At 51.3% G+C, this 15,639-nt stretch overlaps 1 protein-coding gene across 1 annotated transcript; it reads left to right on the top strand.

Moving 5' to 3' along the window:
• Positions 1-1,229: 1,229 nt before the first annotated feature.
• On the top strand, positions 1,230-4,552 carry EGR1 (early growth response 1). The gene is given in 3 exon segments (XM_026673339.2): positions 1,230-1,662; positions 2,013-3,271; positions 3,274-4,552. Coding segments are annotated over 3 exon segments (1,689 nt in total). The 5' UTR covers positions 1,230-1,418; the 3' UTR covers positions 3,460-4,552.
• Positions 4,553-15,639: the final 11,087 nt, after the last annotated feature.

Here is a 15,639-nt window from a genome sequence, read left to right as displayed (position 1 = left end):
CTTTTCAACCGAAGGATTAGCGAGTGAGATGAAAGCAGGCATAATAAGGCTTCTGTAAATTGATTTTGGCCTCCCAATCAGGCCAGAAGGGGGTAAGTGGGTCTTCGGTCACCCGGCGTCCATATGAGGCACCTCGGGAACAACACTGCGGTGGAAAACAGATAACGACACATATATGTCACCGCGTCAGACATTTGAGCGGAAGGGTTCCCCCAAAACAAGAAACCCGCATGTGAAGAAACGAAGCGCGGGGTGAGGAGCGCCATGTCACTTTAATTGCACGTACAAATGCAAGAACAGGGAACTCCAAGTAAGCAAAGCCGTTTCCTAATGGCAAATTCAAAGAGGCCTCGGGAAAAGTCGGAACTCAAACGACTCCTCGAAGCTGCACTGAAAAGGAAACCGGAAATTCGCCACCGACCGCCCGGTGTATGTGATGGGGCTTCAGCGGATGCCCCGAATTTGGGGGACGGTTCCCTGGAGCCCCCTGCGCTTGGGCCTCCCTCCCCCGGCTGTTTTGTCTGGGCTCTGTTCATTTGGGACACTTTTGCCCCGCAGCACTAGCGCCGCCCTGCTTGGTGTTTACCCTGCCGCACGCCCCCTGTCGCCTCAGTTCAGAGGAGATCCTCCACGCGCGGGGCCTGGCAGGTTTAAATAGTCGCTCTCGGCCGCGGAGACCGGGAGAGGCATTTCTGCAGCTCCTGGCCCGACAGGGAGACCGAGCGCTCCTCCTCCCCCCTTTTTTTTCCTTTCCCAGGCGGACTCTCCTCGTCGCTCTCCCGCCCGCCTCTGCCGGAATTGCCTTATAAGGAGCAGGAAGGCTCCGGCCGGAACAAGGACTTATAAGGGTTTTGCCATATATGGCCTCAGCGTCCGGGGGGCTTCCGGCAACTTGCCGTGGCTGGAGCGGCCTGGAGGAGGAGGGAGGGGGGGAAACCTCGCAAGGAAAACAGCGGAGACCGCACCGCAGAGGCTCGCGCCAAGGGACGGGCACGGCGGGAGCCAAGAAAAAGGCCCCAGGGCGATAGCGAGAAGCTCGCGCGTTCCCCCCTCCCCAACTGCACCACTCGGCTTCCCCCAATGTCGAGCTCTGACGCCAGGCCGGGTCCTCTCGCTTGCCACCATATAAGGGCTTCCTGCCTTCCATATTTGGACATGTACGTCAGGAAAGAGGCGGTCCGGAGAGAGGAGATGAGATATATACAGGCGGCTGTTGGGGCGGGCGGCGAGTCGAGAGCTTTCAGCGAATAGATTGAAGGGGAGCCCCGGGCAGGGTGGGTGGGGAGCCGAGCGCCTCCCGCGGGCAGAGCCAGGGGGAATCCCGGCCCGGCCGCGGAGTTAGCAGGCCCCCAGTGGACCCCTCGGCGGGCGGCAGCCCAGCCTCCGTGTAGCCCCGGGCAAAGCCCAAGAACACCCCCATGGCTGCAGCCAAGGCCGAGATGCAGCTCCTGCCTTCGCTGCAGATGGCCGACCCTTTCGGATCCTTCCCGCACTCTCCCCCTACTATGGACACCAACTACCCCAAGCTAGAAGAGATCATGTTGCTCGCCGGTGGGGGGCCACAGTTCCTCAACCCCGCCGGTGGCCCCGAGAGCGGCGGCGGCGGCGGCTTCAGTCCCTCCGGCGAAGGTGGGGAGCAGTCCTTCGAGCACCTCGCTGCAGGTAGGCAGAAGCACGTCCCGTGAATTTCGGCCGGGGGTTCCGGTCCGTCTGCTCCTCCAGCAGGGAATCCCGCTATCCGGAGGGAGCGGGGGGGAGGTGGGATGCTCCGGTGTGCGTCACTCACCCCGGCCTTCTGCGGCTGGAAGGGCGCCAAGCGCTGCCAGATGTCGTGCATAGACATTCAGCTCCTCTGGATGAAGGGGACGGGCTTTTGGGAGACGCGGGCGCTGGGTAGCTCCCCGCCGGTGGGGCGGAAAGGAAAGCCTGGCCTCTTGGAGGCACGCAGGGCTGGTGGGGATTGGGGGAGGCACCTTGCTGGGACTGATCTCTGGCTCCGCTTCTCTCGGCAGACACTTTCCCCGAGATCTCTCTGAACGGCGAGAAACCTTTAGCAGAGACCAGCTATCCGAGCCAGACTACCCGCCTCCCGCCCATCACCTACACCGGCCGCTTTTCTTTGGAGCCGGCGACGAGCGGTGGAGGGAGCACCCCGTTATGGCCGGAGCCTCTCTTCAGCCTGGTGAGCGGCCTGGTGGGCATGGCTAACCCGCCGACTACGTCCGCCCAGTCCTCCTCCGCTTCTTCGCCGATCGCCAGCTCCGCTTCTCCCAGCCCGGTTTTGAGCTGCTCGGTGCAGGCCAGCGACCCCAGCCCCATCTACTCAGCGGCGCCCACCTTCCCCAACCCCGGCGGAGCTGACATCTTCCCAGAGGCGTCCAGCCAGCCCTTTCCCAGCCCGTCGGGAGCCTCACTACAGTTTCCGCCTCCGGCATACCCGACGGCCAAGAGCGGCTTCCAGCTGCCCATCATTCCGGACTACTTATTCCCGCCTCAGCCGCCACCGCAGCCGGGCGACCTGGGGCTGGGCTCTGTGGAGCAAAAGCCTTTCCCGGGCCCGCAGCCCTCGCTCACTCCGCTCTCCACCATCAAAGCCTTCGCTAACCAGAGCGGCGGCGGCGGTTGCAGCAGCGGCAGCGGCACTCCGCAGGAGGCCAAGAGCCTCCCAGGCGGCGGCTCCTACCAGGCGCAGCTGGTCAAGCCCAGCCGCATGAGGAAGTACCCCAACCGGCCCAGCAAGACCCCGCCACACGAGCGGCCCTACGCCTGCCCCGTCGAGTCCTGCGACCGCCGCTTCTCGCGCTCCGACGAGCTCACCCGCCACATCCGCATCCACACCGGCCAGAAGCCCTTCCAGTGCCGCATCTGCATGCGCAACTTCAGCCGGAGCGACCACCTCACCACCCACATTCGCACGCACACAGGCGAGAAGCCCTTCGCCTGCGACATCTGCGGCCGTAAGTTCGCCCGCAGCGACGAGAGGAAGCGCCACACCAAGATCCACCTCCGCCAGAAGGACAAAAAGGCCGACAAGGGCCCCACCGGACCCCAGGCGCCCTCGACTACTACTCCTCTGGCCCCTTACTCGGCCTCCACTGGCTCTACCTCGTATCCCTCACCCGCAGCCACCTCTTTCTCCTCATCGGTGCCCCCCTCCTACTCCCCGGTGACCTCCTACTCCTCCCCGGTGACCTCCTACTCCTCCCCGGTGACCTCCTATTCCTCCCCGGTGACCTCCTACTCCTCCCCCGTGACTTCGGCCTTCCCCTCGTTCCCTCGCCCTCGGTGGCCACCAGTTACGCGTCGATCGCCTCTTCCACCTTTCACAGCCAGGCGGGGGTAGGAGGCAGCCCCTACCCGTCTCCTGGCGGCCTCTCCAGTCCCTTCAGCTCCTCAGTGACTTCAACCCTTCCCGATTTGGCCTCCACTTTCTCACCTCGGACCATTGAGATCTGTTGAGAGAAGCAAAGGAAACGAAGTCCCCAAAGGGGCCTGCTCACCCAGGCCTAGCCGGCTTGATCCAGGCTCCGCAAGCCAAAGCCCGCAGGGCCTCCGGACCTTTCAACTGCCTGAAAAGCAGCTCGACAACTCCGGGACCGTGGAGTTGCTCCACTTCTGTCCAAGAACTGAACCTTGCATGGATAAGCAAGCCCGGCCTTCCTTCTTTCCCCGAGAGCCCCGGCCCCTTTCCCTTCTCTCCGGGTGGGTCCATCAGAAAGCAAAGGACGCTGGGCTCCCGGCAGTCTCAGTTGTGATCGCGTGCCTGCCCTGCCTCGGCTTTGCTTCCCCTGGGGGGACCCTCGACGTGCCAACCTCTTTGCAGATTCATCTTGCTTATTCTTTGGAGTACGAAGGGCCATTATTATTATTTTGTAAGTTGTGAGTTTTGCTCTTCTAGTGACGACAAAGCTGTAATGAGTTTTACAACATGTCTGGGGCAGGGGGCTTGGGAGTTTAAAAAAAAAAAGCAGCACTTAAAACTATGTATTTGAGCATGTCAAGAGTGTGATGTTCTTTGTAAATATCACCTTAGGGATGAAAGCACTCTCACCACGTGGCAAAAAGTTACTTAGTTTTCCTCCGGGTTTTTTTGTTTTTGTTTTCCCAGTCCCAAGTCTTGGTGCCTTGTTGTGAAGCCCTGCTGACGTCATGCGTTCATGTGATTGGATGCTTTGCATCTAGCCTTAAGGGAAAAGGGAAAGTGTGAAAAGGAGGGACTGAGGCTCAGAAACAAAAAGGAGAAAGGAGCGTAAGGTGGAATGTAAGCAAAAACAAAACACAAAAAACCGTACTTCTTAAAAGTCTATTTTTGTTACAGAAGTGTAAAAATTTATAAATATATTCATCAGTTGAAAATGTTGTAGTTACCTACTGAGTAGGCGGCAATTTTGTATGTTATGAACATGCGGTTCATTATTTTTGTGGTTTTTATTTTTGACTTTGTACTTGTGTTTGTTTATAAGCCAACACATTGAATGCGCTTTACTGCCAATGGGATATTTGGTGTACAATAATCTCCAGAAAAGTTAATAAAACTATTGAGAGACCAGCAGTCCTGTTGGTGGTGGTGGTGGTTTTTCCTTATTCCAGGCCCAGCTTGGTGGCTGCCCTTGCTCCTTTCCACTGGGAAGGTGCTGCCAGGGATGTGGGGAGGGAAGAACCCTTCACCTTTGTGACTCAGCCAGTATCACCATCCACTATCCCATAACATACTGGGAAAGGGGGGGGGGGAATATCTAGACATGGAAGGGGGGGAGGATGCAAGCCCTTCCAGATACTTTGATTTCGCTGGGTGGATCACTGATGGATTCCCTCTTTTGTCGAGAAAAGAAAACGAGTTGGGCTTAGAAAAAATGAAAAAACCCATGGCTTTCTCAGGGCCCACAGATCTTGTCACTCCTGCCCATGCTAGCTAGGGGCAGATGGAGGTTGGAGTCCCACACGACTTAAGGTTCTGCAATGTTCCTACCTCACAACATTACTTCAAGGTCTCTGACCCCCAAAAACCTACACTTCCATCAATGGCTAACAAACATATGCCTGGGAGGTGAAGGGAATTGGTGTGGATCTGCTTTCCCTGGGATCTGCCCGAGCTTTGACCTCTCAGCTGTTTTTCCTCCCCCCACCCCCAACCCCACGGGCCATCATTTTATTTTGGTGATAAGAAAGAAGGATCGTTTGCCCATAAGGGAGGGGAGGGGGAAGCCATCAAAGGGGCACCCAAAGAGATCGCCTACATGCAGAAGCCAAGCGATTCTAGAGGCAGTTGGAGAAAGGAGAGGGAGGAGAGTCCGCCCAGAGGACTCTGTAGAATCCTAGATCCTAAAGACTAAGAAGAGTCTGGATCTACAAACTTATGTATCCTATTCCTCCTCCCCGGTCTGGATGCCAGCGGTGGGAGGGAGACGGAATCGGTTGTTATTTTTTTTCCGGATCCCAAGAACTCAGGCAGAACCAGGCAGGCTAAGAACTCCATAGACCGGGTGGTTTCCTTCAAGAAAAGTCGCTGCCCCGGGGCAGAATCTGTTTAGATCACAGCCTCGTCCGAGTCCCTTCGCCATAGTAAGCTGCGGATGAAATACAAGAGCAGCGCGCGGGTCCGCGAGCAAAGTTACGACAAGCCCCGGGCAGCGGGAAGCCCTCGAAATTGCCCCGCTTTCACTCCCATCCCTAGTTTGCCTGCAGTATTTTTTTCTATTGAGCCTTTCCGAGAGCTGAAGGGCTCCGAGGCTGCGGCGATGGCGGGGCTAAAGGCGAGGATGCCGAACCCAGATTCCTGTGAGGGGGGGGGGGACACAGCTTTTGGGGTTGCTCTTTTATTCAGCAAAAGGCTGGCGCCCCCCTTCCCTTCCGGTTGGCGCGAAACTAGCGCAGCCTCCAGCGCTCGATCGAGGTCTGTAGGAAGGAGGAACTGCGCCGCAGCCTTAGACCTAACCTGTCCCTCCCAGTTGGTCTTCTCCGGGGGCTCCAAGTTCCATGTTTAGAAATGTAGGAGACCCTCTTGTCCAGCTCAACAGCTTTGTGGGTTGGGGACTACCACCGAGGATGGAAGGGAAAGAAGTTCTCGATCCCCAAGCCTACATCCCCCTTCCAGACCGTGATATTTCTGGCATTAGTTTGACAGGGTAGAAAAGAGGCTTCGTGAATGACCCCATCTGGGCTTTCCAAAACGGAAGGTAAGCCATTCCTGTCTTTCGGGTCTGATTCATGTGCAGAGAAAGCATGCACCGACCTAGGCAAACAATTTTTAAAAGCTGCATCGGGCGCATTTCTGCCTGTCCTCAATAAAGAATACCACAGGTGGACGAACTGGCTTCTTGTCTGGAAGCCTCGAAACAGTCTGGTTTTCAATCCCTGCCTGAGTTTTAAGACGGGGAGAGAAAGGAGCTGTGTCTCTGCGGAGTAGCTATTGGAGAAGGCGGAAGGCTGGCCACGCCGTCTAACAAAAGGCAGCTCCTCCATCCTTTTGGGCAGCTCCTCCATCCAGGTGCTAGCCGGTTCTTTGGGAAGCCGGACAGATATTAGCCGTCCGGTCCGGAATCCACACCAAGGAAGTGCCTGCTGCCACTCTAAGGGTCCTTGGGTACCTTGTAACAGCCGCTCTCCTGCCTCCAGAGGAAGATTTTTCCCCGCTGGGGCAGCCGAAGGATAAGCCGGACAGGAGCTGGCAAAGGGACTGCCTCCTGGTGAGGTCCCTGCCATTCTTTGCCCTGGTGTGGAGCTATAGGAGTTGTGGTCTAAAACAAAAGGGGGTGTCAGGTTGGGAACGGGCAGAATCAGACCTGGCCATGTCATCAGGAGATCGGAAAGCGCCTCCTTTCTCTCCAGCAGGAAGAGACCTGAAACGCCGAGCGGGTGCTTGTGGATTCCCCCCGGGGAGTGTGGTCCTGAAACCTCGCAGCATCAGCCCTTGAAGGGCAGAGCAGGCCGCCTTGGAGGGTGGGCTGGACGTTTCAAGTGGCAGCAGACTTATTCAGAAGTCGGTCAGTAGCCAGGGAGGTCACGGCGCCCCGGAAACTCGGCTGAGATAGGCTTCCACATGGTCCCCTGGGGCTCGTTGTATCCCGCAGCGGGGTGTGTTTAAAGCACCTTACACCCGACGGGGGCGGGGTGGGGGGAAGAGGCTCCAAAACTTCCGGAAGCTGGGGAGACTCTTGTGGTCCCGTAAGGCAGTGTAGAAGTCTCCCGGTTCCCCAAAGAACGACCAGAGAGCTGGCTGTGGGGTGGTGGGTTTAAGCCATCCCGCACTTAGGGGTTCTTCTAGCTACGCCTGGCGCAATCTAGACCCTGGGAGAAAGCACAACTTCCAGAATCCTCTGCTTGGCCGGGAATACATTGAAGGGAGCAAGTTGCATAAAAACTTCCATATGTTTACTAATAAAACGGCACGCGCTTCACACGACCCGCTAACCCCAACAGCCCCGGTTTCCTGACCCGATTCACTACGGTGCCTTTACCAGGACCCTCAGAACTAGGGAGGAGAACACCCGAGCGGGATTCGAGCCCCCAGGCTCGGCCGAAAGGGGAATGACCCACTTGCCGAGCAGCGGGTGCGCTGTAGGATTTGGCGGGACCCGTCCCCTGCCCCCTTCGCCCTTTTCCGATCCTGAGAACAACCTTGCAAGGGAGGCCCAGGTGATTACCTCTAGCACAGGGGTCTCCAACCTTGGCAACTTTAAGCCTGGAGAACTTCAACTCCCAGAATTCTGGGAGTTGAAGTCCTCCAAACTTAAAGTTTGCCAAGGTTGGAGACCCCTGCCTAGCATATATTCGAACGGGAGAGGTGGTGATTTTTTCCCTTCCAAATATGTTCTCAACTTTTCCTCTCCAAATATGTTCCTGAATGTATAAACTGACACGTCCGGAGAAAGCCCCACCCCCACCCGTGTTCTAGAAAACGGTGGGAACTCCGGATCTACCTTCCTGAAGGGTCCGAGTTGGAGAGGGCTGAGTTACGGGTTGCTCTTCCAGTGGGCTGAGGACCCCTGCACCTTTTCTTTTGCTCCGCGCCCAGCTTTTTGCGGCTCCCTTTGGGAGTCACCGCCTGCCACTGCTCCCGCTTGGCTACCACAACCTGGGTGCCGAAGTGCAGCGGACTCCTCCCCGGGGCAAAAAAAGGTGAGCGTTGACCTGCTACGCTGTTGCGAGTCCTTTAATCGCAGGAAAGGGTTGTTGTTTCGGCCAGGCAGGCTTCATCGGAGTGAGCAGCTTTGGGTGCATCCTTGGAAACGCCAAGGGAAGCGAGAGGAGCCAGGCGGCCCAGACCAGGAAGAGGCCTTCAATAGTCTCTGTCATAGCACTTAAAGGGCAGACCTCTCTCACCGTCCTGTCAACTTTCCCTACTACGCTCAACAGAGCCGTTCCGGGGACTTACTCCCAAGTAAGCAGCAGAGGACAGGGGCGGGTGCAACAAAGGAGAGAGCTTTACTATTTTTTGCAGCGCTAAGGAAGTGGGGTCCTACGACCTATCAAAGGCGAAGATATTACTTATGGCGGAAGCTTTCCAAGGTGCAATCACTTCTTCCAAAAGAAAAAAAAAACTGCCAGGAAAAGTAGGGGGGGTAGCCTTTAGGGTGCCGCAAGATTCCTCGCTAAGTGCCGCAGAAGCTGCAGAGTCTTGCGACCCTTCAATAAAAAAAGGGGACGTGGGGGAGTGGAACGAGCTGACAGGTGGCGTCGTGGGAAGCACATCGAGGGATGTATCCAGGCCAGAAAAAGTCAGCAGGAATAACTGTGGTCCAGACAACAACTCTGCCTTTAAAGCTTGCCCTCTGGACTGGACTATTGAGCAATTTTTATGATGGGGCTGTGGGAGGAGAGAGCGAGAGCGAGAGCGAGATCTGGACTGGTAGGAAACCCATTTTTACCACAGCCTTGAGTTTTTCAGAGGCTGCTTCTTCGTCCCTATTTCTTCCTAAAGATAGATTTTGGTCGGTACAAAATTATCTTCAGAAGGTGGATCTGCCCCTATCTTGGGAGGAAAGATTTGGCTGAGATTCACGGGTTTCCCCTCCATTCCTCTGAGCTTATTAACTTTGATGAAACGTTCAGCTCCTTATAAAACAGGCCATGCAGGCGAGTTAGGGCTGAGGCGGATGGTTTCTCCCAACACGATCCGTTTCGGGGGACAGGAGAGCAACCGTGCCGCTAACTAAGCTTGTGCAGAACGCTCTCCTTGCTGTTGATCAACCGCACCTACTTGGCACACAGCTGGGCACATGGAGAAGATCGCCCGGGGCAGAGAACAATAAGTGTCAAGAAAATAAACCCGAGTAGCGAACACCTTCAGGAATTAAGTAGTTAGACAGGAGTAGTCCACCCCTAAGGACACATCCTTTACACTACACGAGTGAAAGCAGAAGGAAAACCCACACTTGGACTGGTCCCTGATCCCCACAACACTTCTAGGTACGGGCTTGTTGAGGTCCGGGACTGGAAGAAGAGAAGAGAAGAAGAGAAGGGGAAGAAGAAGAAGAGACGCGGCCCGGTTGTTTGTCTGAATTTGCAGACAGTCTGCAAATTGATTCACTGGGGAGTGAATCAATGCCTTCAGGCGGTTGCCTGTGACAGGTTAAAGAGTCAAGGAAAGTCGACGTGCGCTAAAACCATGGCCAAAAACGCGCATGGTAATGAGACCGTCCTACTCCTTGACCGACAGCAGGGTCCTCATCCTGTGCATCCTAAGTGGGGGTGGGGTTTGAACCCTCTTTAAATGACTCTGGCTCTCGGAGTAGACGTAGGGGTCTCCAACCATGGCAACTTGAAGCTTGGCGGACTTCAACTCCCAGAATTCCCCAGCCAGCTGGCTGGGGAATTCTGGGAGTTGAAGTCCGCCAAGCTTCAAGTTGCCATGGTTGGAGACCCCTAGAGAATCCTTGAAGTAATTCTCCAGGCATTAAGCTCTGGCGATGCTCCTCCAACGCCCTAGACTCAGCGCCTTTGAGCCTCCCTCCCACAAGCAGCCCAGCGTTTCAGACAGGCGCGAGCCCTTTAAAACCCGCCTTGGCTCTCTCTCCCCCCTCCCCCCGTCTTCCCAGGAAGCGGAGGCTGGGAATCCCCGCTTCGCTTGCTTGGCAAGCGCGAAGCACCACGCTGCCAAACGGAAAGCGCTCCGAGATGGCCCCCACCAAAGCAGGGGAGGATGAGGGTGATTGGGGGCTGACACGGTCTGGGCTGCAAGCAGGAAGGAGGCGGCCCTTCGCCCGGCTTGGGTTCACACGCCTTTTCGCCGCAAGGACACCGGATTCTTGCGCGCCTTGGAAAGCCGCAGCTCTCCCGACGGGCCAGACGGTGGGAGAGAATCTGTTTTGGCGCGCAGCGAGCCAACAGCTGTTTGTAATTGAAAGCGCGGCTTCAGAGCTGACCGTGAAGCGACAGGAAACGCTTTGCGTCACTCCTGGAGGCGGCCCAGGTGTGGGAAGGGAAGGGAAGGGAAGCCCGGTCAAGGCAGGAAGCCCGAGCTCCCTCCCAGCCCGGCCGAAGGACCGAGCGGGTCTGCCGCTCCCGAGGCCTGGCTCGAGCAAACCCGACCTCGCGGGAGCGTGCCTCTGGCCTGGCCCCGGCTGCCTCCCTCCTCGCAGTGAAACGAGCCACCTCGGTCATCTGATCCCAGCCGCCGAGCCAAGGCCGAGCGGAAGCGCCTCCCGCTTAGTTCCACGCAAGCATTGCCTTGCCCATACATGGAGCTTCCTTCGCGCCATATATGGCCCTTCCTTGTGCCATAAAAGGCGCTTCCTTCCCTTGGCTTCTGGCTGGCGGCCTGGCCTAGCCCAGCGGCCGGGGAGGCGGTGGGAACGGCTTGCCTTGCCAGCGGGAGCTCTTTCAGGGCCGGCCCTGGAGGCCAGTAAGGAGTAGCGGGAGAGGGCCGGGCCAGGACCTTTATACTACTGAAGGGCGGCTCTGGGATTCTGCTTCTTCCAGACGAAAGGCAGTAATAACCCTGGGTTTCAAACGGTAGAAAGAAACGCACTGGGATTATAATTCAACCGACAGACTGAAACTATTAAACTCACCCGGGTTTTACACCCTTTCAAGTAGAGCTCTACTACTAATATTTAAGTTATCTTGGCAATCATCAGTGAACAAATGTAAATGAGATCCATGTCTACCACTCCCTAAGTGCCCTAGCTTCCCTAGTGACTTGGCAGAAAATTAATATACAATCAAGGATATTGAGTTATGAATTGTCAGGACATGCCAGTGGGATTATCCCCACATACTAAGCACCAGTTTGAATTGTGTGAAAGAAGAGTTGGAGTACTGTAAAGCAAAAAGTCCCCCCCTCCCTCTGCCCCATTACTGTTCGGCTCTAAAGGGCAGGTCCCCAAATATCCGGGTTTTGGTTGGGCCAAGAGTGATATTGCATAAGAGGTAGAGGCAAGTGGGGGGGGGGGAGTTTATTAAAGTTCAAGCAAGGTTGAAAGTTTAAAGTTTCCGTCCTTTATTTTGTTAGGGAATATTCATACATGATGAACTCTGGGCAGAAAATCCAAAGGAAATTTACAACCCCCAAATTGGAATAAACAACAGTGAGTGTTGTAGGTTTCGTATTAGGTGTGCCAGGAAGAAAGTACTTGCTTCAAACAATCTTGTTATTAAAATCTTGGGTTTGGCACGCAAATCAGAATGACTTCTGAGCATCTTGTTAAAACTTGCTTTTAAATAAGGACATATGTAGACGTTAGAAATTAATAGTTGTGTGCTGGTTCTTGCAATCTTGATGTGATGTGGCAATCTCCCGTGAGGCTATAAAAGAAGAATGAGAAAGAGAGAGAAGTAATTTTCCTCCTTTCTGCAGTCAACATCCAAAGAGAAAGTGGGAGTCCTTGGGGGCTGGGAGAGACTCTTGTCTTTTATGCAAGAAGATTGGCTCATTTGTTTTCCTTTTGCCAACCTATGCTTAAATTGGAAGAAAAATGTCAGGTTTCCTTACCCCTCCTGGGGTCTTATATGATGGCTACGTGGATATCATTCTTCTTTCTCTTAGTTTATGGGTGATAGATAGGATGCTAAATGTAGGTTCTATCAACTAAAACCTACTGATTTAGATGAAGTCAAGTGCGTAGTAGTTGGAATCCTTCATGTTTCAAACAAGCATTTAGTAACTAAATTCCAAATTAATTCCTTAATTTTCAAAGGAAAATAACTCCCAACGCATTTTCTTCCAAATCAAAATGCCTAATAAACATTCAGTGAACTGAATAGTTAGTGGGAAAGGGTGCCTTTAAAAATACAATTGCTTATTTCTGAATTACTACTAGTACAGACACTTCAGGGAAAATACTTGCAACAGTGAGAAGAAGCAAACCTATAAACTTTTTTTATCAAGGTCTTGTTTATCTCATTTATCCAAATTGGCTGACCAATTGAAGTGAAAGACTAGTTGAGAGGGAAAACAATGGAAACAAAATACATTCACTGTATGTAAAATCTATGGAAGTTGAATTACCAATTCTTATTCAGTTTTGCAAAGCAATTAACCATTGTTGCAAGATCAAGGACATTTTGGACAGTTTCTGTTTCTTTAGACAGCATTGCTCCCTTGTCTTAAAAATGGAGATGAGCACTGTCCCCTAGAGTCAGGCATGACTGGACAGGGGAAACTTTACCGTTTACCTTTAATGTTAACTTAAAAGTTTATCACTCATATTGTTCCTCAAGTTTTAGTTTGATGCAGACACAAAAATGTCTATTTACTGTCTGCATTTGATGGCCATTTAGTGATGGCAACAGACAGTATAGAATTTCTTCTGACAGAAGAAATATTTGGTTCATTGTAGCTATGTTTATGTCTCTCTCGAATTCATGCCCATCAAGATACTGGAAATAGTTTCAATCCTGCTTCAACTCCATCCTGATTGGTATTATGATGTTTTGAGTTTATCTAAAGAAAGAACATAATGGCACTTTGAAATTAATACACTGATCCAATTTAAAATATGGAAATTATCTTTAAATAATCACTTGTGCACTGATGCAGAATCATGCATAGGAAGATACATAATTTACTTTAAAATTTGGTCAATTTCTATTGTGTCGACTTCAGGTATTACAAATTTGTGGATATACACTGGACATTCTTTAGCTATTCTTTAGTTGGAATTTTCCTGTGCAATCAGTCATAATTTTCATTGAAATTCTGATTCCACAGATCTTGTGGTTTATTAGTGAAAACATTAATATAAGGATAAGCTATACCACAATCTCACTTCTCCAGATAATAAAGTTCAAGAAACACTTCATTAAAAAGTTTAAGACAAAACATAAAGCAAAGTTAGAATGCCACAGTCCTCTTTTGTAGAATTCAGTGCTGAACATATTAAGAAGCAATAACAGTACCAAAAGTGTTTTTAATAGCTAATGGTTTGTCACAACCATCAAGTTTCTTCAAGTATTTGTGCTTCCAGTTCTTTTTGCAGTTCAGTGAAATGTGAATACATAGAAGGGGACAATGCAAACACATATAGTTGCTGAAAAAAATGTAAAGATACTTGCAACAACAGATGCCAACAATTATCAAGTTCAACCCATGGTTCTAGCAACAAATATAGACAGATGGCTGTACTTCTTTCACAAGCTCTGCCTGCACACCATGTAGTGTTCTGATCATGACATGAGTATCTTTGCGCTACAATATTCAGGTTTTTTATTCTACATATTTTCAGATAGTAGCTATTCATTAATGTGGTTAGGAAACAAGTTAAACCCTATAATATAAGGGGCATTAGGTAAGATATCTTACAATGACTATATATGGTAGATTTATCAGGTGAAGGCTTTTAAATCAAAACATTATGAACTTCAGCAATATTGAACACTTCAGCTAGATAACCATTTATGGAATCTAGCATGAGTAAATGATAATCTGGATCAGGGGAGATATTGTAGGTTGGAAATGACCAGTAGTGGGTTCCTACCTTGGTCGTTACCGGTTTGGTGGGTGATTGCGAATGCGCTCCTAACACGCATGCATACGTGCCCCTAACATGCGTGTGTGCCCCTAACGCACCAATCAGCTGAGAGGTTGAAGAAACGAAAAGCTAGGAGTGACCCTCCCACCTGCCCGTGCGCTTGTTGCTTCTTTTATATTCTCAGCTGATCATTGGAGAAACCTGTTTGACCGAACCAGTAGTTATTTTTAGTGCCAGTTCGGCTGAACCAGTCTGAACCGGTAGTATATGACTACTGTAGATGACCAAACTAAGCATGAAGGAGGGGTCAAATGCATCATCAGTCCCTTCACACCCACAAGAGATCTAAGTCCAGCCCTTGAATTCCATTGACTCGTATCTACTGCCAATTTGTTTGGACCATGAGTAGTTCAGATTCATGTAGACGGCTTAAGCTTGCAGCAAACCTATATATTCATTTCAACTGCCTAGACTCCTGATTTTCCATGCTTGACATATACATTTCATTAAACTAATGTATATAGCCACCTGTCTACCAAAAGGAACAAAATAAAAGCATAATACATTAAAACACCTCTTTTAAAACAATAAATTGCACTGAGACCCCCATTAAAACTTACATCTGTCCACCAACCATTCTACCAACACCTTGGACTCAGTGCCTGGGGGAAAAAAGCCAAGTCTCCACCACCTTCCTGAAGGCCAACAGGGTTAGAGCTGTTGGTATCTCTGGGGAGAGGCTGTTCTGCAGAGCAGGCCTCCACACAGAGAAAAGGCACATTTCAGAGGCCCAGCAGGAGACCTGGCTTCATCTAAGGCAGGGGTCTCCAACATTGGCAACTTTAAGACTTGTGGACTTCAGTTCGTAGAGTTCCCCAGCCCAGCAAAGCTGGGAGTTGAAGTCCACAAGTCTTAAAGTTGCCAGCGTTGGAGACCCTTGATCTAGGGGATGCAAAGCAAGTTAATGCAGGATATATGATAACCTGAACAACTCATGTAGTGCATATACAAAAAGTGATCTAAATAGAAATGGGGTTTCTGAGCTACAATGTCTTATCCAAGTCATGTTGGGAATTGACTGAAAGTGTACCCTATGGAGACACCACTGTGAATCTGAAAAGAACATGTGCTGAGAACATCAAGTCCTGGAACAAGGCAAACAAATGAAATGCAAACTTCAGCATCTTACAATAAATAAAATTGAAGTGAAGTGAGGACAGAAGTAAGCTATGCATTTTAATTATTACCAGAACTGAGCTGGATATTTATATTACATGCATTACTCAATCCACAAAACAACGCAGTATGTGGGATCATAAAATATCCAGATTAGATATCCTGACTTGAATAGAATACTATTGTTATCCTTAGAATAACACCGCACTTGGGTTATACTCGCAGCATGTCAAAATTGTCAGTGAATGCAAGGAATACTGCACATAAGTATGATAACCTACTGTATCTTACAAAAAATATGTGAAAACCTCGACTGAGCCATGATTAGTATTGGGCCCATCTGCTGACAACCATGGCATATGGAAGTCTGTGACTTGAAGTTAAGAAATGTAAATGGTAAAAAGCACAAATTAAGAAACAAGAAGAACAAAAAAGTAGATATTTTTATGCATCTGTGAAACTTCAGAGAAATGGGGGATAAATTTAAATTAAGGTCTGATTTTGTGCAGAATACATGCTGGAAAGTGAAGGTATATGTTTAATTGTGAATGAA

Source organism: Notechis scutatus, chromosome 2 (genome assembly GCF_049901735.1).
Source record: "Notechis scutatus isolate UNSWTSFEM ecotype Mainland chromosome 2, rNotScu1.2, whole genome shotgun sequence".
Classification (NCBI taxonomy): Eukaryota; Metazoa; Chordata; class Lepidosauria; order Squamata; family Elapidae; genus Notechis; species Notechis scutatus.
The sequence above is the reverse complement of the archived record's forward strand: the minus strand, read 5'-3'. Positions and strand labels throughout refer to the sequence as shown.